Raw genomic sequence first — 25,515 nt, forward strand, 5'->3', positions numbered from 1 at the left:
ATTGCTGCCAAAGGTGCATCAACAAAGTATTGATCAAAGGCTGTGAATACTTATGTACATGTGAATTCTTTGTTTGTTTTTTGTATACATTTGCAAAAATCACAAAAAAAAAATTTCACGTCATTATGGGGTATTAGGGGTAATTCTGAGTTGATCGCAGCAGCAAGTTTGTTAGCAATTGGGCAAAACCATGTGCACTGCAGGGGGGGCAGATATAACATTTGCAGAGAGAGTTAGATTTGGGTGGGTTATATTGTTTCTGTGCAGGGTAAATACTGCCTGCTTTATTTTTACACTGCAATTTAGATTTCAGTTTGAACACACCCCACCCAAATCTAACTCTCTCTGCACTTGTTATATCTGTCCCCCTTGCAGTGCACATGGTTTTACCCAACTGCTAACAAATTTGCTGCTGCGATCAACTCAGAATTAGGCCCATGGGTGGTCATTCCGAGTTGTTCGCTCGTTGCCGATTTTTGCTATATTGCGATTAGTCGCTTACTGCGCATGCGCAAGGTTCGCAGAGCGCATGCACTTAGTTATGTTACACAAAAGTTTGGTATTTTACTCACGGCATAACGAGGATTTTTAATCGTTCTGGTGATCATACTGTGATTGACAGGAAGTGGGTGTTTCTGGGCGGAAACTGGCCGTTTTCTGGGCGTGTGCGAAAAAACGCTGGCGTTTCTGGGAAAAACGTGGGAGTGTCTGAAGAAACGGGGGAGTGTCTGGGCGAACGCTGGGTGTGTTTGTGATGTCAAACCAGGAACAAAACTGACTGAACTTATCGCAATGGCTGAGTAAGTCTCGAGCTACTCAGAAACTGCTAAGAAATTTCTATTCGCAATTCTGCTAATCTTTCGTTCGCAATTCTGCTATGCTAAGATACACTCCCAGAGGGCGGCGGCCTAGCGTGTGCAATGCTGCTAAAAGCAGCTAGCGAGCGAACAACTCGGAATGAGGGCCATTGTGTGTAGAATTGAGAGAAAAATGTCATTTATCCCATTTTGGAATAAGGGTGGTCATTCCAAGTTGTTCGCTCGATGCTATTTTTAGCAGAATTGCTAATAGGCTAAAGTCTGGCAGTTCTGCGCATGCGCTTAGCACGCGCTAAGCAATTTCACACAAAACTATGCTATTTTACTCATGGGCGAACAAAGCTTTTCAGTCGTTCTGTTGATCGGAAAATGATTGACAGGAAGTGGGTGTTTCTGGGTGGTAACTGAGCGATTTCCGGGAGTGTGCTAGAAAACGCAGGCGTGCCAGCAGAAAACGCAGGAGTGGCTGGAGAAACGGAGGAGTGGCTGGCCGGATGCTGGGCGTGTTTGTGACGTCAAACCAGGAACTAAACGGACTGAGGTGATCGCAATCTAGGAGTAGGTCTGGAGCTACTCAGAAACTGAAAGGAAATACTTAATAGCAGAATTGCTAATCTTTCGTTAGCAATTCTGCTATGCTGAGATACACTCCCAGAGGGCGGCGGCTTTGCGTTTGCATTGCTGCTAAAAGTAGCTAGCGAGCGAACAACTCGGAATGACCACCAAGGTTGTAACATAACAAAATGTGGAAAAAGTGAAGCGCTGTGAATACTTTCCGGATGCACTGTATGTATGTATTTATGTATGTATGTATATATATATATATATATATATATATCTATGTATATATTATATATTATATATATATATATATATATATATCCAAATAATGAGGCGGCACTCAGAGACTGGAACAAGTGATTTTTAGTGAGAAGACTGCATCACAGCATCAACGTTTCGGGGCCTGTCACCCCTTCGTCAGGATAAACACACAGTGCAATAAACAACAATTTATAGAGACTCACCCCTGGCGTCCTCCCCATGTCTGGCTCCCGCCGGCCGCGCCATTCCGGGCCCGTTCGTCCGCCCACTGAGAGTGACCACTTCCGCCGGAAGTGGCGTCATATGGTGACGTCCGGGTCCCGGGCCGCGTAACCACGGCAACCCTGTGAACACAATGACATTATATTTAAAAACAGCAATACCACTGTTTTAGTCAGAAAGTATAAATAATATATATTAGGCGCTAAGTTTGTACTATCAAATTTAAATAGTAATTGCAGCTCACACAAGGAGGATCTGGAAGTCCTCCTGAACAAAGGGAACTGTCCCTATACACAAATTTAAAACGTATGAGCGCACAAATATTCAAAAGTGGTTAATTAGGCTGCTGGTTTGGTAAATAAAATATATTTTTATTAAAAGAACAGCAAACTAAATAAACATTCATAGATATAAAAACATCATGCTGGAAATCGCAGAATAATTAGTATCATACTTATAATCACTGCATGAAATTCAATAGATACCCCCGCATTAGCCAATTGGACTTATAATTAATTTAAAGCATGCATGCTTAATTGGTTAGCTGGTTAGTTAGTTGGACCAGTAATCAGTCCCAGTATACAGTCCTGGTTGTTAGTAACTGTTAATCCCTCCAGGGATTTTATTATATTGATGTTAATAATTAGTTTGGTTAGATAGACAGAAATGTCCCTGGGTATATATGTCAACACAGTCCTTTTAAGATAGTGAAACTTTCTTCTGGTGATATTTCTGTGCCAGTTTATTCCATATAATGTAATATTGAGAGATTTACATAACCACTTAGTAACCCATCGTGGCACTCATAGGGGCACTGCTTACCCTCCACTCTGCGGCGGTATTGGTGTCCACGATTGGGTTGAGGCACTGTATAGCTGGAAAGTTTCCTATCTGGCTGAGGCGGTGACACGCTGCCTGCGTGTAGCTGGGAGCGCTTGGCCGCGTGTCGCGGCTTCCGGGTTGTGCAAAGCTTCCGGCTTACGATGCGCTCCAGCTGCGTTCCACTTGACGTCGTTAGGGTCACCTGACGCGTTTCTCCGCCTTTTGTGGGTGGCGGTTTCTTCAGAGGTTTTTACAAAAACCTCTGAAGAAACCGCCACCCACAAAAGGCGGAGAAACGCGTCAGGTGACCCTAACGACGTCAAGTGGAACGCAGCTGGAGCGCATCGTAAGCCGGAAGCTTTGCACAACCCGGAAGCCGCGACACGCGGCCAAGCGCTCCCAGCTACACGCAGGCAGCGTGTCACCGCCTCAGCCAGATAGGAAACTTTCCAGCTATACAGTGCCTCAACCCAATCGTGGACACCAATACCGCCGCAGAGTGGAGGGTAAGCAGTGCCCCTATGAGTGCCACGATGGGTTACTAAGTGGTTATGTAAATCTCTCAATATTACATTATATGGAATAAACTGGCACAGAAATATCACCAGAAGAAAGTTTCACTATCTTAAAAGGACTGTGTTGACATATATACCCAGGGACATTTCTGTCTATCTAACCAAACTAATTATTAACATCAATATAATAAAATCCCTGGAGGGATTAACAGTTACTAACAACCAGGACTGTATACTGGGACTGATTACTGGTCCAACTAACTAACCAGCTAACCAATTAAGCATGCATGCTTTAAATTAATTATAAGTCCAATTGGCTAATGCGGGGGTATCTATTGAATTTCATGCAGTGATTATAAGTATGATACTAATTATTCTGCGATTTCCAGCATGATGTTTTTATATCTATGAATGTTTATTTAGTTTGCTGTTCTTTTAATAAAAATATATTTTATTTACCAAACCAGCAGCCTAATTAACCACTTTTGAATATTTGTGCGCTCATACGTTTTAAATTTTAGTCAGAAAGTGCGATCGGTCGTGCTAGTATAAAATGACACCATATCGTGTCACTAATGTTACTATAAAAACTAGAATCTACTGATATAAAAAACATCAAACTCTGTGTGCACGCAGTGCAGACAATATCACACGTGAAAAAACACGCACTCGTGTGCGACTCTATAGTGTTATTTCATTATATATATGTTGGTCACAAAGGACCATAGTGTTATACCTAAAAAACATGGCCTTATATGGGCTACTAAATTAATAATATAAATATTTAAATATGTGCATATAGATCACACCTGCTAACCCCGCAGTGGTATTGACACATAACAATAACTACCCACCCTTCAAACATTTAAAAACATAACAAGTGCAGGGGTCCATCACCCCCTCTTACCCTATATGACCACAGGTACGTATTCATTACACCCCACAGTACAATTATTATGACAGCACATATAAACTCCACACAGAAGCAGAAAATTTCATATAATCTCTGAGCATTTTTCTCCCTATAATCCAACAGCCTTAAAGACTCTAATGCCATCTTGTCCCTCCCTTTCCAGGATGTTCTTTACCTATAGAAAATTATTAAGGCCTAATGATTCATTTAACCCTTTAGGTCGGATGGTATCCAACCTAAAAATCCATCTGGATTCTAGTTGGAGCAATTTGAGGGCTCTATTTCCTCCCCTAATTGACTCCGGTACATGGTCAATTACTCGGTACCTAAGAGTGGCCATGTTATGTTTGGATTCAGCAAAATGGCGAGCAACAGGTTGATCGCTTACTCCGGTATTGATGGCCGCCCTGATTGCCTGTCTGTGCTGTGCCATCCTGACCTTAAATTGACATTCCGTTTTGCCAACGTAATAGAGTCCACAAGGACATATAATTACATACACCACAAATTTTGAATGACATGACAGCGGCCAATTGATCGTAAACTTCTTGGCCGAGTGTGGATGTCCAATGACATCACTTGTGGACATATAGCTGCAAGTTGTGCAACCAATGCACTTATAGCAGCCGTTGGCTCTTGTCAAAAAATGTTGCGGGGCTTTCTTTTTAAATTTGCTGAGATCGGTTTTAACCACAAGATCCTTGATGTTTTTGCCCCTCCTATAGCTGGGCATGATTCTGGTGTTTCTAAAGCATTTTAAATCGGGATCTGAGGCTACCATTGGCCATAGTGTCTTAGCCTTTTTACTAGTGTGCCGGCTATTGGTGTTGTATGTATTGACCCACGGGAGTCTATCTTTCTTATCTGTGGGATTCACATTAGTAAGTAACATAACTCTGTCTTGTGCTGCCGCCTTAGCACGTGCTGCTTTTACTAGAGGTAAAGGATATCCCCTCTGTAAAAATTTTTGTTCCATGAGATTCAATTGATTCTCAACATCCTCGGCTCGGCTGGTGATTCTGCACACCCTTAAAAACTGTGAATAAGGTAACCCACAGATGGACGGGGTGGGATGAAAACTATTAAAGCTCAAGATGGTGTTCCTGTCAGTAGGTTTAGTAAAGAGATTAGTAATAATCTCCCCGTTGGATATGGTAATTGAGATGTCTAAAAACTCAATATGTGTGTGGCTGCATTTTAGGGTTAATTTGATGGGACTGAGGGACCTGTTCTGTTCCATGATAATGTCCTGGAGTGACTGTTCACTTCCAGTCCAGAACATAAGTAAATCATCTATGTACCGGTAATATAGGAAAATATCCCTGGAGATTACCGGATTTTCATAGAATAAACTTTTTTCAACATCCCACATATAGGTGTTGGCGAACGCTGGCGCCACAGCCGATCCCATTGCGCACCCTGTTCTTCAGACAGACAACAGGGTGCGCAATGGGATCGGCTGTGGCGCCAGCGTTCGCCAACACCTATATGTGGGATGTTGAAAAAAGTTTATTCTATGAAAATCCGGTAATCTCCAGGGATATTTTCCTATATTACCGGTACATAGATGATTTACTTATGTTCTGGACTGGAAGTGAACAGTCACTCCAGGACATTATCATGGAACAGAACAGGTCCCTCAGTCCCATCAAATTAACCCTAAAATGCAGCCACACACATATTGAGTTTTTAGACATCTCAATTACCATATCCAACGGGGAGATTATTACTAATCTCTTTACTAAACCTACTGACAGGAACACCATCTTGAGCTTTAATAGTTTTCATCCCACCCCGTCCATCTGTGGGTTACCTTATTCACAGTTTTAAAGGGTGTGCAGAATCACCAGCCGAGCCGAGGATGTTGAGAATCAATTGAATCTCATGGAACAAAAATTTTTACAGAGGGGATATCCTTTACCTCTAGTAAAAGCAGCACGTGCTAAGGCGGCAGCACAAGACAGAGTTATGTTACTTACTAATGTGAATCCCACAGATAAGAAAGATAGACTCCCGTGGGTCAATACATACAACACCAATAGCCGGCACACTAGTAAAAAGGCTAAGACACTATGGCCAATGGTAGCCTCAGATCCCGATTTAAAATGCTTTAGAAACACCAGAATCATGCCCAGCTATAGGAGGGGCAAAAACATCAAGGATCTTGTGGTTAAAACCGATCTCAGCAAATTTAAAAAGAAAGCCCCGCAACATTTTTTGACAAGAGCCAACGGCTGCTATAAGTGCATTGGTTGCACAACTTGCAGCTATATGTCCACAAGTGATGTCATTGGACATCCACACTCGGCCAAGAAGTTTACGATCAATTGGCCGCTGTCATGTCATTCAAAATTTGTGGTGTATGTAATTATATGTCCTTGTGGACTCTATTACGTTGGCAAAACGGAATGTCAATTTAAGGTCAGGATGGCACAGCACAGACAGGCAATCAGGGCGGCCATCAATACCGGAGTAAGCGATCAACCTGTTGCTCGCCATTTTGCTGAATCCAAACATAACATGGCCACTCTTAGGTACCGAGTAATTGACCATGTACCGGAGTCAATTAGGGGAGGAAATAGAGCCCTCAAATTGCTCCAACTAGAATCCAGATGGATTTTTAGGTTGGATACCATCCGACCTAAAGGGTTAAATGAATCATTAGGCCTTAATAATTTTCTATAGGTAAAGAACATCCTGGAAAGGGAGGGACAAGATGGCATTAGAGTCTTTAAGGCTGTTGGATTATAGGGAGAAAAATGCTCAGAGATTATATGAAATTTTCTGCTTCTGTGTGGAGTTTATATGTGCTGTCATAATAATTGTACTGTGGGGTGTAATGAATACGTACCTGTGGTCATATAGGGTAAGAGGGGGTGATGGACCCCTGCACTTGTTATGTTTTTAAATGTTTGAAGGGTGGGTAGTTATTGTTATGTGTCAATACCACTGCGGGGTTAGCAGGTGTGATCTATATGCACATATTTAAATATTTATATTATTAATTTAGTAGCCCATATAAGGCCATGTTTTTTAGGTATAACACTATGGTCCTTTGTGACCAACATATATATAATGAAATAACACTATAGAGTCGCACACGAGTGCGTGTTTTTTCACGTGTGATATTGTCTGCACTGCGTGCACACAGAGTTTGATGTTTTTTATATCAGTAGATTCTAGTTTTTATAGTAACATTAGTGACACGATATGGTGTCATTTTATACTAGCACGACCGATCGCACTTTCTGACTAAAACAGTGGTATTGCTGTTTTTAAATATAATGTCATTGTGTTCACAGGGTTGCCGTGGTTACGCGGCCCGGGACCCGGACGTCACCATATGACGCCACTTCCGGCGGAAGTGGTCACTCTCAGTGGGCGGACGAACGGGCCCGGAATGGCGCGGCCGGCGGGAGCCAGACATGGGGAGGACGCCAGGGGTGAGTCTCTATAAATTGTTGTTTATTGCACTGTGTGTTTATCCTGACGAAGGGGTGACAGGCCCCGAAACGTTGATGCTGTGATGCAGTCTTCTCACTAAAAATCACTTGTTCCAGTCTCTGAGTGCCGCCTCATTATTTGGATATAGATACAGGGGATTGCTACCCCAGTGGAGGGCACCAGAGCAAGAGAGCCCAGTGGGCGAACCGAGTGCCGGCGAATGGTGTGGATATATATATATATATATATATATATATATACAGTTGTGCTCATAAGTTTACATACCCTAGCAGAATTTGTGGTTTTTGGCCATTTGTCAGAGAATATGAATGATAACTCACAAACATTTCTTTCACTCATGGTTAGTGGTTGGGTGAAGCCATTTATTGTCAAACAACTGTGTTTACTCTTTTGAAATCATAATGACAACAGAAACTACCCAAATGACCCTGATCAAAAGTTTACATACCCCAGTTCTTAATACCGTGTATTGCCCCCTTTAACATCAATGACAGCTTGAAGTCTTTTGTGGTAGTTGTGGATGAGGCTCTTTATTTTCTCAGATGGTAAAGCTGCCCTCTTCTTGGCAAAAAGCCTCCAGTCCCTGTAAATTTTTGGGCTGTCTTGCATGAACTGCACGTTTGAGATCTCCCCAGAGAGGCTCAATGATATTGAGGTCAGGAGACTGAGATGGCCACTCCAGAACCTTCACTTTATTCTGCTTTAGCCAATGACGGGTCGACTTGGCCTTGTGTTTTGGATCATTGTCATGTTGGAACGTCCAAGTACGTCCCATGCGCAGCTTCCGGGCTGATGAGTGCAAATTTTCCTCCAGTATTTTCTGATAACATGCTGCATTCATCTTGCCATCAATTTTGACCAAGTTTCCAGTGCCTTTGTAGCTCACACATCCCCAAAACATCATCGATCCACCTCCGTGTTTCACAGTAGGAATGGTGTACCTTTCATCATAGGCCTTGTTGACTCCTCTCCAAATGTAACGTTTATGGTTGTGGCCAAAAAGTTAAATTTTGGTCTCATCATTCCAAATGACTTTGTTCCAGAAGTTTTGAGGCTTGTCTCTGTGCTGTTTGGAGTATTGTAAGCGGGATGCTTTGTGGCATTTGCGTAGTAATGGCTTTCTTCTGGCGACTCGAACATGCAGCCCATTTTTCTTCAAATGCCTCCTTATTGTGCATCTTGAAACAACCACACCACTTTTTTTCAGAGAGTCCTGTATTTCAGCTGAAGTTATTTGTGGATTTTTCTTTGCATCCCGAACAATTTTCCTGGCAGTTGTGGCTGAAATTTTTGTTGGTCTACCTGACCGTGATTTGGTTTTCACAGAATCCCTCATTTTCCACTTCTTATTTGGAGTTTGAACACTGCTGATTGGCATTCTCAATTGCTTGGATATCTTTTATATCCCTTTCCTGTTTTATACAGTTCAATAACCTTTTCCCGCAGATCCTTTGACAATTCTTTTGCTTTCTCCATGACTCAGAATCCAGACATGTCAGTGCAGCACTGGATGAAAGATGCAAGAGTCTTTCAGGAGTCCAGAAACTCACTGACCTTTTATACACACACACTGATTACAAGCAAACAGATCACAGGTGAGGATGGTTACCTTTAGTAGCCATTCAAACCCGTTTGTGTCAACTTGTGTGCATGTTATCAGGCCAAAATCTCCAGGGTATATAAACTTTTGATTAGGGCCATTTGGGTAGTTTCTGTTGTCATTATGATTTAAAAAGAGTAAACACAGTTGTTTGACAATAAATGTCTTCACCCAACCACTAACCATGAGTGAAAGAAAAGTTTGTGAGTTATCATTCATATTCTCTGACAAATGGCCAGAAATCACAAATTCTGCTGGGGTAAACTTATGAGCACAACTGTATGTATGTATATATATATATATATATATATATATAATATATACATATATATATATATATATATATATATATATACAGAGAGAGAGAGAGACACACACAGACACACACACACACACACATATATATATATACACAGGGAGGGTTGCATATAGAGACACACTAGGCCATCTTAACAGCATTGTAGGCCCTGGGCAAAGCAATGCACTTTGGCTCTTAACCACCCATTCATGGGAAAAAATTTTTTTATAACTTACAGTATAACCACTCATTGGGTCGACCACTACTGGTCGACAGGCACTATGTCAACACAAGGAAAATGTTGACATGGTTGTCGGGTCGACTTGGAAAAGGTCGACATGGAAAAAGGTCGGCATGAGCTTTTTATGTTTTTATGGTGTAGTTTTCTTCGTAAAGTGACTGGGAACCCCATTTAGTCCACCGTGTCCCCTCGTATGGCTTGCTTTGCTCGCCATGCTTCGGGTAAGGTGCCTCGCTGCACTCGGCACAGCTTACTATTCCCAATCGTAGTCCATGTGGATCGTAAAGTATGAAAGAGTTCAAATAAATGTAAAAAAAGTTAAAAACTCATGTCGACCTTTTCCATGTCGGCCTAATAACAATGTCGACCTTTTATAGGTGTCAACCTGTGTTTCATCCAATAGTGGTCGACCTATTGAGTGTCGACCTAAGGACCGTATACCCTTTCCACATGCTTCCATATAGTGAATGGCTGTCAGCATTCCATCCATCCACTAATCAGCATGCTGACAGCCATTTACTGCCTGGTTGCAGGCTGGGAGGCATCCACCATTCTTTCAATGGTGACAGAATCATATGCAGTGACAGTATACGACAGTAGACGACATGTCAGTAATCGTTGGCAGGTCCTTCAGTCCGGACAAGATGTCAGCACTTGCTCCTGACTGCCCTTCATCACCGCCAGCGGGTGGTTTTGGAAATGTTATCCTTTTCCTGGCAGCTCCAGTGGCGGCAGAAAATGAAGGAGGAGCTGTTGGCGGGTCACGTTCCGCTTGACTTGACAATTGTATCACCAGCAGGTCTTTGAACGTCTGCAGACTTGTGTCTGCCGGAAGCGGTGATACAAAGCGTAGCCTGCCTAGGAACGAGTTGGTGTTTGCGAGATGCTGCTACTGGTGCCGCCGCTGTTGTTGCTGCGGGAGGCAATACCTCTACCCAGTGGGATGTCACAGTCATATAGTCCTTAGTCTGCCCTGCTCCGCTTGTCCACATGTCTGTGGTTAAGTGGACAGTGGGTACAACTGCATTTTTTAGGACACTGAGAACACTTTTTCTGACGTCTGTGTACAGTCTCGGTATCGCCTGCCTAGAGAAGTGGAACCTAGATGGGATTTGGTACCGGGGGCACACTACCTCAAGCAATTCTCTAAGTCCCTGTGAACTAACGGAGGATACCGGACGCACGTCTAACACCAACATAGTTGTCAAGGCCTGAGTTATCTGCTTTGCAACAGAATGACTGCTGTGATATTTCATCTTCCTCGCAAAGGACTGTTGGACAGTCAATTGCTTACTGGAAGTAGTACAAGTGGTCTTCCGACTTCCCCTCTGGGATGACGATCGACTCCCGGCAGCAACATCAGCAGCGCCAGCAGCAACAGCAGCAGTAGGCGTTACACTTAAGGATCCATCGGAGGAATCCCAGTTAGGAGAGGGCTCGTCAGACTTGCCAGTAACATGGCCTGCAGGACTATTGGTGTTCCTGTCTAAGGAGGAAATTGACATTGAGGGAGTTGGTGGTGTGGTTTGCAGGAGCTTGGGTACAAGAGGAAGAAGGGATTTAGTTGTCAGTGGACTGCTTCCGCTGTCACCCAAAGTTTTTGAACTTGTCACTGACTTCTGATGAATGCGCTCCAGGTGACGTATAAGGGAGGATGTTCCTAGGTGGTTAACGTCCTTACCCCTACTTATTACAGCTTGACAAAGGCAACACATGGCTTGACACCTGTTGTCCGCATTTCTGTTGAAATAATTCCACACCAAAGAGGTGATTTTTTTTTTGTATTTTGACCAAGCATGTCAATAGCCTTATTCATCCCACGGACAACAGGTGTCTCCCCGGGGTGCCTGACTTAAACAAACCACCTCACCATCAGAATCCTCCTCGTCAATTTCCTCCTCAGCGCCAGCAACACCCATATCCTCATCCTGGTGTACTTCAACAGTGACATCTTCAATTTGAATATCAGGAACTGGACTGTGGGTGCTCCTTCCAGCACTTGCAGGGGGCGTGCAAATGGTGGAAGGAGCCACCTCTTCCCGTCCAGTATTGGGAAGGTCAGGCATCGCAACCGACACAATTGGACTCTCCTTGGGGATTTGTGATTTAGAAGAACGCAGTTCTTTGCTGTGCTTTTGCCAGCTTAACTCTTTTCATTTTTCTAGCAGGAGGATGAGTGCTTCCATCGTCATGTGAAGCTGAACCACTAGTCATGAGGAACATAGGAGAGGTCCTTAGCCGTTGCTTGCCACCCCGTGTCGTAAAAATGGCATATTGGCAAGTTTACGCTTCTCCTCAGACGATTTTAATTTAGATTTTTGGGTCATTTTACTGAACTTTTGCTTTTTGGATTTTCCATGCTCTCTACTATGACATTGGGCATCGGCCTTGGCAGACAACGTTGATGGCATTGAATCGTCTCTGCCATGACTAGTGGCAGCAGCTTCAGCACTAGGCGGAAGTGGATCTTGATCTTTCCCTATTTTACCCTCCAAATTTTTGTTCTCCATTTTTTAATGTGTGGAATTATATGGCAGTAATGTATCTGGAATTAGACGGCAGTAATGTCTGGAATTAGATACCACTAGATAGATACCAGATACCACTGTGACTGGAATGATGATGACCTATGCACAGTGACAGGACACTACCACAGCACCCTACAGCACCAAGATGCAGCACAAGACACTGTACTAGTATTAGTAATGTAGTATTACTGAGCACCACAAGACACTGAGCACTGATTATACTGAACACTGATACTGAGCACTGATGATACTGAGCACTGATACTGAGCACTGATGATACTGAGCACTGATACTGAGCACTGATGATACTGAGCACTGATTATACTGAGCACTGATGATACTGAGCACTGATGATACTGAGCACTGATACTGAGCACTGATGATACTGAGCACTGATGACACTGAGCACTGATGATACTGAGCACTGATGATACTGAGCACTGATTATACTGAGCACTGATGATACTGAGCACTGAAACTGAGCACTGATGATACTGAGCACTGATACTGAGCACTGATGATACTGAGCACTGATGATACTGAGCACTGATAATATTGAGCACTGATGATACTATGGAGAACTGACACTGAGCAGCACAATGCAGCACAAGACACTGTATTAGTATTACTGAGCAGCACAAAAGCACTCTGGAATTGTCACCCCACAGATACCACTGTGACTGGAATGATGATGAACGATACACAGTCACAGGACACTACTACTACAGCACCCTACAGCAGCAAGAAGCTGCACAAGAGAGACACTGTACTAGTAACTATTACTGAGCAGCACAAAAGCACTCTGGAATTGTCACCCCCCAGATACCACTGTGACTGGAATGATGATGACCGATGCACAGTCACAGGACACTACTACCACAGCACCCTACAGCAGCAAGATGCAGCACAAGAGAGACACTGTACTAGTATTACTGAGCAGCACAAAAGCACTCTGGAATTGTCACCCCCCAGATACCACTGTGACTGGAATGATGATGACCGATACACAGTCACAGGACACTACTACCACAGCACCCTACAGCAGCACGATGCAGCACAAGAGAGACACTGTACTAGTATTTCTGAGCAGCAATAAGCACTGATACTGAGCACTTATATTGAGATTTGACACTGAGAGAACGTAGCCACGTCCTGTCTGTACCCTCTACAATGCACGAGTGAAAATGGCGGCGAAGTGCGGCTCTTTATATGGAATACGAATCTCGCGAGAATCCGACAGCGGGATGATGACGTTTTGCCTCGTTCAGGTTTTCCGAGTCAGGCGGGAACAACCGAGCCTGCCTTGGACCCGTGTAAAACACGTGGAGTTCGGGGGGGGAGGGGGGGTTCGGTTCTCGGAGAACCGAACCCGCTCATCTCTAGTAAAATCCATAGTTTTCGGGGTCGCTGAGATGAATAGTGACACTCCCGATGCCGTTTCAGTCCAAGTTCAGCCCCCATCAGTATGGGGGGTGAGAAGGGGTAGTGAACTTAAACTTGATGATGATCGCAATGTCAATAGTCTTACTGCGTTAAAATTTCCACGGGCAGAGCTTGGCCTGTCATCCCAGCATTCACAGCACTGAGCAGGGCAGCATCAGAGGCGAAACGGGGCAGAGAAGGAGGCAGATTATTCTCCTCAGCAGCAGCATTTTTACAGCATCAATCCGGAGAAGCCCAGAGGTGCGGCCTGCACAGATTGGCATTATTCTTTAAATTCTGTTGCAAAGCACGGGTATTCAGCTAGTTATTTATATAGCGCACACATATTCTCCAGCGCTTTACAGAGAATATTTCGTCATTCACATCAGTCCCTGCAACAGTGGAGCTTACAATCTATATTCCCTGCCACACGCACACACACATGAGGCTTCATGTTTGTCAACCTACCATTCCTAAGCACATTTTTGTACAGCTTGTGTTTCTTCTAAATCCATGTTACTACTCATTAGCATGTTATGCAGGTTAGTATATCTAAAATATGTAAAAACTATGGGGGTATCCTATTAGCCACAGTCATTTTTCATGTCTTTTTAGCAATGGTCAAAGTGCAAAAAAATAGGATTTTAATTACCTACCGGTAAAACTTTTTCTCGTAGTCCGTAGAGGATGCTGGGGTACATTTTAGTACCATGGGGTATAGACAGATCCGCAGGAGACTTCGACACTTTAAGACTTTTCAACAGTGTGAACTGGCTCCTCCCTCTATGCCCCTCCTCCAGACCTCAGTATAGGAACTGTGCCCAAGGAGACGGACAACTTCGAGAGAAGAATTTATATTAAACTAGTGGCGAGATTCACACCAGCTCACACCATACAAAACATGCCGCCTAACATGGCTTTCAACATAACCCATGCTAACGTGCATGCATAACGCAACAGCTGTGAACATCTTAACACATGAGAACCTGTGTAAAAAGATAAAACTTAATTCTGCAGGAAAAATGAGCACTGGGCGGGCGCCCAGCATCCTCTACAGACTACGAGAAAAGGATTTACCGGTAGGTAATTAAAATCCTATTTTCTCTTACGTCCTAGAGGATGCTGGGGTCCATTTTAGTACCATGAGGATGTACCAAAGCTCCCAGTACGGACGGAATAGTGCTAATGTTCCTGTAGAACTGACTGACCAAACTGAAGGTCGTCAGCAGCCAAGGTGTCAAACCTGTAAAACTTAGCAAACGTGTTTGCCCCTGACCAAGTAGCTGCTCTGCAAATATGCAACGCCGAGACACTCCGGGCAGCCGCCCAGGAGGAACCCACTTTCCTTGTAGAGTGGGCCTTTACCGAACTCGGTAACAGCAATCCTGCCATGGAATAAGCATGCTGAATCGTACCTCTGATCCAACGCGCAATAGTCTGCTTAGAAGCAGAACCCCCAATCTTGTTGGGGTCATAGAGGACAAACAAAGATTCTGTTTTCCTTATCCGAGCCGTTCTTGCAACATAAGTCCTCAACGCTCTGACGACATCCAAGGACTTTTGAAACGGCTGAGGTGTCAGAAGCCACTGGCACCACCACAGGTTGGTTGATATGGAAATAAGACACAACCTTTGGAAGAAAATGCTAACGCGACCGCAGTTCAGCTCTACAGTATCTTCATGAAAAATCAAATAAGGACTCTTGTGTGACAGAGCCCCTAATTCAGACACTAGCCTGCCTGAGGCCAAGGCCAACAGCATGACCACTTTCCAAGTGAGAAACTTCAACTCTACCTCTTGTAGAGGCTCAAACCAGTCCGATTTAAGGAACTGCAACACCACATTAAGATCCCATGGCGCCGCAGGAGGCACAAAGGGAGGTTGGATGCGCAGAACCCCCTTCACGAACGTCTGGACCTCCGGAAGGGAAGCCAACTGTTTCTGAAAGAAAATGGACAAGGCCGAAATTTGGACCTTGATAGACCCTAATCTCAAGCCAGCATCCACACCGGCCTGTAGAAATAGGAGAGGCATCCTAATTTAAACTCCACCCCAGGAGACTTCTTGGATTCACACCAAGATACATATTTTCTTCAAATACGATGGTAATGTTTGGACGTTACCCCTTTCCTGGCCAGAATAAGTGTGGGAATGACTTCATTGGGAATACCCTTACGGGTTAGGATCTGGCGCTCAACAGCCATGCCATCAAACGCAGCCGCGGTAAGTCTTGATAAACAAAAGGCCCCTGCTGAAGCAGGTCCTCACGAAGAGGAAGAGGCTGAGGATCTTCCAGTAATAACTCTTGAAGATCTGGATACCAAGCCCTCCTTGGACAGTCTGGAGCAATGAGAATTGCTCGTACCCTTGTTCTTCTGATGATCTTGAGAACGTTTGGTATTAGTGGAAGTGGAGGGAACAGATACACCGACTGAAACACCCACTGGGTCACCAGTGCATCCACTTCTATTGCTTGTGGGTCTCTTGACCTGGAACAATATTTCTGAAGCTTCTTGTTGAGACGTGATGCCATCTACTTGAGGAACACCCCAACGATCTGCTACCTCTGCAAAGACTTCTGGGTGGAGGCCCCATTCTCCTTGATGGAGATCGTGTCTGCTGAGGAAGTCTGCTTCCCAGTTGTCCACTCCCGGAATGAAAATTGCCGACAGAGCTTTTGCATGTCTTTCTGCTCAGAGGAGTATCTTTGTCATCTCTGCCATTGCCGCTCCGCTTTTTGTTCCGCCCTGGCGGTTTATGTAAGCTACTGGTGTTACATTGTCTGACTGGATCTGTATGGGACGACCTTGAAGAAGGTGTACCGCTTGATGGAGGCTGTTGTACACAGCTCTCAATTCCAGAATGTTTATGTGAAGGAGTACTTCTTGACTTGACCATCGTCCTTGGAAGCTTTCCCCTTGCGTGACTGCTCCCCAACCTCGGAGGCTTGCATCTGTGGTCACCAGGATCCAAGTCTGAATCCCGAACCTGCGTCCCTCCAGGAGGTGAGAACTTTGAAGCCACCACAAGAGTGAAATTCTGGCTTTTGTTGACAGGATTATCCTCCGGTGCATGTGTAGGTGCAATCCGGACCACTTGTCCAGTAGGTCCCATTGGAACACCCTGGCGTGAAATCAGCCAAATTGTAGAGCCTCGTAGGCCGCTACCATCTTCCCCAGCAGGCGGATGCACTGATGAATCGATACGCGTGCTGGTTTTAAAACTTGTTTGACCATCCTCTGGATCTCCAGAGCCTTTTCCACCGGTAGGAATACTTTCTGTACTTCCATGTCCAATATCATTCCCAGAAATGAAAACCTCATTGTGGGTTCCAATTGTGATTTTGGAAGGTTTATGATCCAACCAAGCTGTTGAAGCACCGTCAGGGAAAGTGCAATGTTCTGCACTAGTTTCTCAACAAGTATGGGATGACTTTGACTCCTTTCTTACGAAGAAGAACCATCATCTCCGCCATCACCTTGGTGAATATTCTCGGAGCCATGGAGAGCCCGAAAGGCAATGTTTGGAACTGGTAGTGGCAGTCCTGCACCGCAAACCTCAGGTATGCCTGATGCGGCGGGTAGATGGGAACATGTAAATAAGCATCTTTGATGTCCATCGATACCAGAAATTACTTTTCCTCCAAGCTGGAGATCACCGCTCTCAGGGATTCCATCTTGAATTTGAACCTTTTCAAATAAAGGTTCAGAGTCTTTAGGTTTAAAATCGGTCTGACCGAACCATCCGGTTTCGGCACTACAAACAGGCTTGAATAAAACCCTTTTTCCTGTTGTGACACAGGAACTAAGGAAATTACGTTGTCTTGACATAATTTCTGTATTGTGTTCAGCACTTTTGCTCTGTCCTGAACAGAAGCTGGTAAGGCTGATTTGAAAAATCGGCATGGGGGAAGGTCCTGAAATTCCAATTTGTACCCTTGGGATACTATCTGCAATACCCAAGGATCCAGATCTGAGTGAACCCAGACCTGGCTGAAAGACAGTAGACGTGCCCCCACCCGATCATACTCCCGCAGGGGATACCCAGCGTCATGCTGAGGTTTTAGCAGAAGTAGCTGTTGAGTTCTGCTCCTGTGAGCCTGATGGTGTTGTAGATTTTTTTACCCCTTCCTCGCCCTCTTCCTGCAAAGAAGGAGGTACCCTTTGCCTTTTTGGACTTGTTGGGCCGAAAGGATTGCATCGTATGAGAATGAAATCCTTTCCTAGGTGGAGCAACTGCGGAAGGCAGAAATGCTGACTTGCCTGATGTAGTTGTTGAAATCATGGCATCCAGCTTGTCTCCAAAGAGGGCTTCTCCATTGTAAGGAAGCGCCTCAATGTTCTTTTTTGATTCCGCATCAGCATTCCATTGGTGGATCCACAGCGCCCTGCGGGCTGAAATCGCCATAGCGGAGGATCTTGAACTCAGCAACCCAATATCCTTCATACTGTAGCTTCAACTAAGTAACCTGCAGCATCTTTGATATGGCAGAGAGTTAGGACTATTTCATCCCTGTCAACTGTGTCTATGTTAACAAGCAAGTTGTCAGACCATTTTTCCACAGCGTTACCCACCCACGCACAAGCAATGGTGGGCCTGAGCACCGTTCCGTTAGCCGTATATATGGATTTCAGGGTTGTTTCTAAATTACGGTCAGCTGGATCTTTTAAAGAGGCTGAACCAGGGGCAGGCAAGCTTCCAAATTCATCGACAACTTTGCTTCCTGGCTTCCTCACTTCCTCTCTTCTGACATTCCCACCATTATCCTAGGCGATTTCAACATCCCTATTGACATCCCCACACAATCCCCTGCCTCTAAACTCCTTAACCTCACCTCCTCACTTGGTCTCTCCCAGTGGACCTCCTCACCCTCCCATGTGAATGGGAGCTCACTGGATCTGGTCTTCACTCACCGCTGTGATATCTCTGATTTTTCCAACTCCCCATTTCCCCTCTCTGACCACCACCTGCTCTCCTTTAACCTATCTCTCTCGACTTCCCCATCTCTACCTCCTAAGGCTACCATCACTAAGCGTAACATTGAAGCTATTGACACCACATTCCTTTCCTCCCTGTTTGACTCACTTCTCTCTCCTATTCTCTCTCTCTCATGCCCTGAACAAGCCACTTCAACATACAATGCTTCCCTTACTTCTGCTCTTGACTCTGTTGCTCCACCAACCACTATTCACCCTCGCAAATTAACACCTCAACCCTGGCACACCAAATGCACCAGATATCTGCAAAAATGCTCACGTACTGCTGAGCGACACTGGAGGAAATCACGCTCTAAGGCAGATTTCCTCCATTTCAAACTTATGCTCTCATCCTTCAGTGCTGCCCTTTCTCTTGCTAAACAGTCATACTTCAAGAACCTCATCTCCTCCCAGTCTTCCAACCCCCGGCGCCTCTTTGCCACTCTCAACTCACTCCTCTGCCCACCTCCACCTCGTCTCCCTTCCTCACTCTCTGCTCTTGACTTTGCCACTTACTTCACATCCAAAATTTACTCCATACGTCAGGACATCACATCACACCAGACCATCAGTAACCAGCCTTCTCCCATCCCTTACCAACCCTCCCCATCCCTCGCACCAACTCTGTCATCTTTCTCCCATGCATCTGGAGAGGAAGTCATGGCCCTCATTCGTTCCTGTCCCCTCACCACCTCCCCACTTGACCCTATCCCCTCCTGCCTCCTCCGCTACCTCTCTTCTTCTGCTTGTTTCCATCTTTCCCACCTTCTCAATCTCTCCCTCTCATCAGGCACTGTCCCCTCTGCCTTCAAGCACGCACTCATCTCTCCTATTCTTAAAAAACCTACCCTTGATCCAAACACTCTCTCCAACTACCAACCCATCTCTCTCCTCCCTTTTGCCTCCAAACTCCTTGAGCGTATTGTCTACAACCGCCTTACTTCCTTTCTTTCCTCACACTCACTGCTTGACCCATTCCAATCTGGCTTCCGTCCTCTCCACTCCACTGAAACTGCCCTTACAAAAGTATGCAATGACCTCCATGCTGCTAAATCTAAGGGACACTACTCTCTACTTATTCTACTTGATCTCTCTGCTGCTTTTGACACTGTGGACCATCCTCTCCTACTGCAAATCCTTCACTCCATTGGTCTGCGTGACACTGCCCTCTCTTGGTTGTCGTCCTACCTTTCTGACCGTTCATTCTCTGTCTCCTCTCATGACTCCACCTCCCCCTCACTTCCACTAACTGTAGGGGTACCCCAAGGTTCTGTCCTTGGTCCTCTTCTCTCTCTATACGTCCTCACTAGGTAAGCTCATTAGTTCTTTTGGTTTCCAATATCATCTCTATGCTGATGACACTCAAATCTATCTTTCCTCTCCAGACCTCTCCCCTACTCTCCTCACTCGTATCTCCAACTGTCTCTCTGCTATCTCTTCCTGGATGTCCCAGCGCTTTCTTAAACTTAACATGTCTAAGACCGAGCTGATCATCTTCCCTCCCTCCCGCATAACCTCACCTCCTACAATCTCATTATCTATTGATGGCACTACTATCTCCTCTACCCCCCAAGTGCGCTCTTGGAGTAATCCTTGACTTCTCCCTCTCCTTCAAACCACACATTCAGCACCTCTCACAAACCTGCCGTTTTCATCTAAAAAATATTTCTAGGATCAGACCCTTTCTGACCCAGGATGCTACTAAGACTCTTATCCACTCACTGGTCATCTCCAGACTGGACTACTGTAATCTCCTCCTGACTGGCATTCCTGATAAATACCTCTCTCCACTCCAATCTATCCTCAATGCTGCTGCCCGGCTCATTTTCCTCACCAAACGCACTACGTCCACCTCTCCTCTCTTACTATACCTTCACTGGCTCCCCTTCCCTTTCAGAATCCATTTCAAGCTTCTCACACTTGCTTACAAAGCCCTCACCCACTCCTCTCCCATCTACATCTCTGATCTTATCTCGCTTTACACTCCCACCCGTCCTCTTCGCTCTACTAATGCTCGCCGACTCTCCTGCCTACGGATTACTTCCTCCCACTCCTACCTCCAAGATTTTTCACGTGCTGCACCACTTCTCTGGAATTCCCTACCTTTCCCCCTCAGACTCTCCACCTCTCTACAAAACTTCAAACGGGCTCTCAAAACCCACTTCTTCACCAAACCCAGCCAAATCTCATCCTAAACCTCTGTTCCACGCTCTCTATGTACCCCATCTGTCTCACCCCTGTCTGTCTACCCCTCCCCTTTTAGAATGTAAGCTCTCACGAGCAGGGCCCTCTTCCCTCATGTGCTTACCCTTTTCTTACTTTAATAATCTTCAACTGCACCAAATCCAGCAGTCTTCTGCCACCTGATACTTATTCCAGTGTCATCTGCTGATGTAGCTATGTTTATTTACCCTGTACTTGTCCTATATTGTAGTCAACTGTAAGTTGCTGTTTTCCTGGTTGATTATTTGTTTATGTACTCTGTAATTGGGCGCTACGGAACCCTTGTGGCGCCATATAAATAAAGGATAATAATAATAATAACTGAGGTGTCTATCATTGGGGGAGTCTCCCATTTGTTCCTGTCTTCCTCAGGGAAAGGGTACGCTACACGTATCCTTCTGGGAAGGGTAAATTTCTTCTCAGGGTTAGCCCAGGATTCTTCAAAGAACGCATTCAAATCCTTTGAAGGAGGAAAAGTCACAACCTGCTTTTTATTTAATTTAAAATAATCCTTTTCCTCAGGGACCAGTGTTGTTTCAGGAAACTCCAACACTTCCTTTATAGCAACTATCATACATTGTATGCTTTTGGCTAATTTGGGGTTTACCCCTCTCAAATCCCCAGTGTCGACGTCAGAGTCGGAATCTGTGTCTGTGTACCCTTGCATTATCTGGGCCAGAGACCTTTTCTGGGAACTGGATGGGACCCGAGTGGATGATGTGGAGGGGTCAGTAAACAGTGCATCCTCCACAGACTGCCTCCAATATTTAGTCTGTTGTTCAGACTCAGAGAATTTCTTTGCAAGAATTGACATATTCTTTTGCAACATTCTCACCCACTCCGGCTCCTTCTGAGAGGGAAGGGCCACCATATTACCCTCTTGTGTATCTAAAATGGGTTCTTCCTGGGAAGAACCCTCCCCAATGTCTGACATGTTACACACTTGTACACACACACACATGCATGCACACACACACACACACACACACACACACACACACACACACACCCTATCACACAGGGGAGCTATTGGGGACAGACCCACACTAAAGTCTGTCAGAGAGACACAGAGGGATTTGCCAGTCCACACACTGCGCCTTATTGTGAATTGTGGAAATATTACCCACTTACAGCGCATATACCAATAATAGGCCCACAGACCTAATTATAATGAACACTCTTTGACCCTTCTATAACACCCTGTACTTGTATCAGCGTTGTCATGAGGAGAAATAGCGTTCAGGAGCTTCACACTGGAGTTTCTGCAGGAGAAAATGGCACCCAGTGAGTGTTCTGGCAAGTCTGAGGAGAAGCCCCGCCCTTCAGCCTCAGCAATGTAATATTTATACTGGCTGGGGATGGCACATCAGCGGCTGTACATGTATATACCCTTTTTGCCAGTGAGAGTAAGGTTTTAAAACATGCCCTCAGAGCGTGCCCCCCCGCGCACTGCACCTTTGTGCTGAGAGACATGGCGGGCAGCGTCCCGCCGCTGCGCGTGTACCTGTATGCCGCCAACGATGACCGGAGGATCCCCTCTCTGCAGGACTCCGGTAATATACTCACCAGCCTTCTGACTTCTGGCTCTGTTAGGGGGTGGCGGCAGTGCTGTGGGAGTGAACGCTGGTCAGGCTTGGGCTGTGTTCAGTACCCTTCAGGAGCTAATGGTGTCCTGTCAGCGGAAGCAGAACCATTAACTAATTGAGAAGTTGGTTCCTACTCTCCCCCCCCCCCCCCCCCCTCTGTCCCACGAAGCAGGGAAGCTGTTGACAGCAGCTTCCCTGTAAAATAAAAAAACCTAACAAAGTCTTTTTCCAGCAAAGCTCTGTAGGGCTCCACTAGTGTGCATCCAGTCTCCTGGGCACATTTTCTACACTGAGGTCTGGAGGAGGGACATAGAGGGAGGAGCCAGTTCACACTGTTGAAAAGTCTTAAAGTGCCGAAGGCTCCTGCGGAACCGTCTATACCCCATGGTACTAAAATGGAACCCAGCATCCTCTAGGACGTAAGAGAAATTAGTGTGTTTTCGCATGAAGACACATAGGGGGTAATTCCAAGTTGATCGCAGCAGGAATTCTGTTAGCAATTGGGCAAAATCATGTGCACTGCAGGGGAGGCAGATATAACGTGCAGAGAGAGTTAGATTTGGGTGTGGTGTGTTCAATCTGCAATCTAATTTGCAGTGTAAAATTAAAGCAGCCAGTATTTACCCTGCACAGAAACAAAATAACCCACCCAAATCTAACTCTCTCTGCAAATGTTATATCTGCTCCCCCTGCAGTGCACATGGTTTTGCCCAACTGCTAAAAAATTTCCTGCTGCGATCAACTTGGAATTACCCCCATAGGGTGCCGACATTGGGACTAATAGGATAGCCCCGGGCGAGTCAATTACCCGCAGTAAATTACCTTGGCTAATTGGATACTGCCCTATGTATAAGATTCTGAAACATGTTATCATTTTATATATATACTGTATATATATATATATATATATATATATATATATATAGCACAATAGAAGAATGGGCGCCAATTCTTCTATTGTGCTATATATTCCTATTATCAATTCCTTCTAACAGGGAATTTAGAGGATTTAGGCTGCCACTCCTACTTTTACAACAATAATTACATCAAATACACTACACTTATCAGTGCAGAGGGAGAGTATTGTTTTGATAGATAGAGATATATATATATATATATATATATATATAAATATAAAATACAAAAGAAATGTCCTTAATCTGCGCACTTCTCTCAGCAGCACCACAGGAGGAACTAATAACGTGATAGCAATATGTGATGTTTTTCCTTGGTGCGCTATATCCAGTTCCGAAATGTACAGAAACAGTATTGGCAGACTTTGTCTCTGAGGTATGGAATAAAGGTACCTATAATGACATACCCTTACACCAAAAAATCACCCAACAAATAGAAGCCCAAAGGCTGAACTAGTGGTTAACAATATCTGAACATTTATTAAAAATACATAACATGGGGCGTGGCCTGGCGTACTGAGTGGGCAGACGTGTGGGGGAAGAGCTCCTCCATCTACTGGGCTATTACACCCCTTTTTACCTATATTTGGGGTACCCCACTGGATCCCTGGACTGGCCGACAGTGCCCTGCAATCCGCCTACCTGTTTTCCCCAGTCACGGGGCCGGGAGACGGAAGCGCGGACACTCGCGACTTCCGGCCTAGTCGAGCTCCGGAAGCCGGGACCTTTAGTTTGAGCCGCGGCCGGGTTGTGAGCTCCGGGGCGCGCGCTCCGCAAAAGACAGCTGCGGCCGCCCGCGGTGACCCCCCGCCGGCTTGACAACACCCTGGGCCCTTCCAACATCCGCCGAGGGCTCTCCCCACGGCTGTGTCCTGCTGAGAGCGGCTGGCTGAGGCTCACTGAATAAGCTGCCTCCCCTGCTGCACCACGGCGGCCATCTTCCTGGCAGCTTCCAGTGACAGCACAATCTCCTCACTTGGGCTGTGTGATTACCAGCTGGGGGGGCATAATCAACCTACCTCCTTTATATGAAGCCCTGCTGATGACTCCTGTGCCCACAGATAACTACCTGATGTATATTCTACTATAATGTGAACAAGCCGCGCAGAGGGGGTAGCGTGTTGCAATATCTACTGGGATATGTGCTAACAATCCTTTCCGCGAGGCACTGTTCTGGACTCTGTACTCTCCGCTCTGACAAATGAGAAGACGGCGCCATCCTGGTAAATCATCAAAAGCTAAATCCGCAACCTCGCAAGCTACAGCCTTTCGTACTTTATTTGGCACTCCTGTATCCGACACCACCACCTCTACCCCCCCTTTGAATCCTTGACGTCAAACATCATGGAGGATAATAGGGTCCCGACTTCTTACCCAAAACGCCAATCTGGGTCTGCCAGTAAAGAATCCGCCAACATGGCGGCAGTCCTAATACAGCTACGCTCTCTTCCGACTCGCCAAGACATTCAGCAGGATTTATCCAACATGTAAAAATGGATTCATGATTCCCTACAAGCGAGTCTCTCCACCATCCAATCTGATCTCACGCAAGTAGCGAATAGAGTGGTCGACCTGGAAGAACACAGAGATGAGACGGATTCCAAACTCACTGACTTACATGATCTTATATCTCGATACTCGCGTACCACCACTGAAATGTGGAGTAGATTGGATGATATTGATAATAGAGGTAATCGCAATAACTTGAGGGTCAAAGGTCTACCGGAAGATGTGCCTCCTCACGACTTAGTTGCTGCGTTAACTAAAATATTTAGCGAACTTCTCGGTGCCGACCCCGGTTCTCAAATAATGTTTGACAGAGCACATCGGGCACTCCGACCGAAAGGAGCGCCCACAGAAAGACCTAGAGACGTCGTCTGCCGTCTACATTATTTTCAAGTGAAAGAGACTATCCTACAGAAATCCAGACAGGCCTCGAATATTGACTTTAATGGCCATCACATACAGATTTTTCAAGACCTTTCATGGGCAACTCTGCAGCAGAGACGTCTTCTCCACCCTCTCACGGAGGCACTTCGGAAGAAAGATATTAGGTTCCGCTGGGGGTTTCCTCTAAGTATCCAAGTGACCCGTGATGGGACCCGTTATACCCTCGAAGATTATGAAGATGTTCCATCATTCTGCTCTGC

The 25,515-nt window shown here is 45.4% G+C and overlaps 1 protein-coding gene across 2 annotated transcripts in view; it reads right to left on the minus strand.

The window, feature by feature from the left end:
* The window catches only part of MMP24 (matrix metallopeptidase 24), a 336,545-nt gene that overhangs the window by 253,345 nt on the left and 57,685 nt on the right, over positions 1-25,515 (minus strand). The window contains exon 2 of one of the 2 annotated variants that reach the window (XM_063960118.1): positions 1,844-1,984. The exons of the other annotated variant lie outside the window; for it this stretch is intronic. Within the exon in view, the coding sequence (XP_063816188.1) occupies positions 1,844-1,861 (18 nt within the window). The 5' untranslated portion in view covers positions 1,862-1,984. The remainder of the gene's footprint in view (positions 1-1,843; positions 1,985-25,515) is intronic. 2 annotated transcript variants of the gene reach the window in all.

The sequence above is a fragment of the Pseudophryne corroboree genome, chromosome 3 (genome assembly GCF_028390025.1).
Source record: "Pseudophryne corroboree isolate aPseCor3 chromosome 3, aPseCor3.hap2, whole genome shotgun sequence".
In the NCBI taxonomy this organism is placed as follows: domain Eukaryota; kingdom Metazoa; phylum Chordata; class Amphibia; order Anura; family Myobatrachidae; genus Pseudophryne; species Pseudophryne corroboree.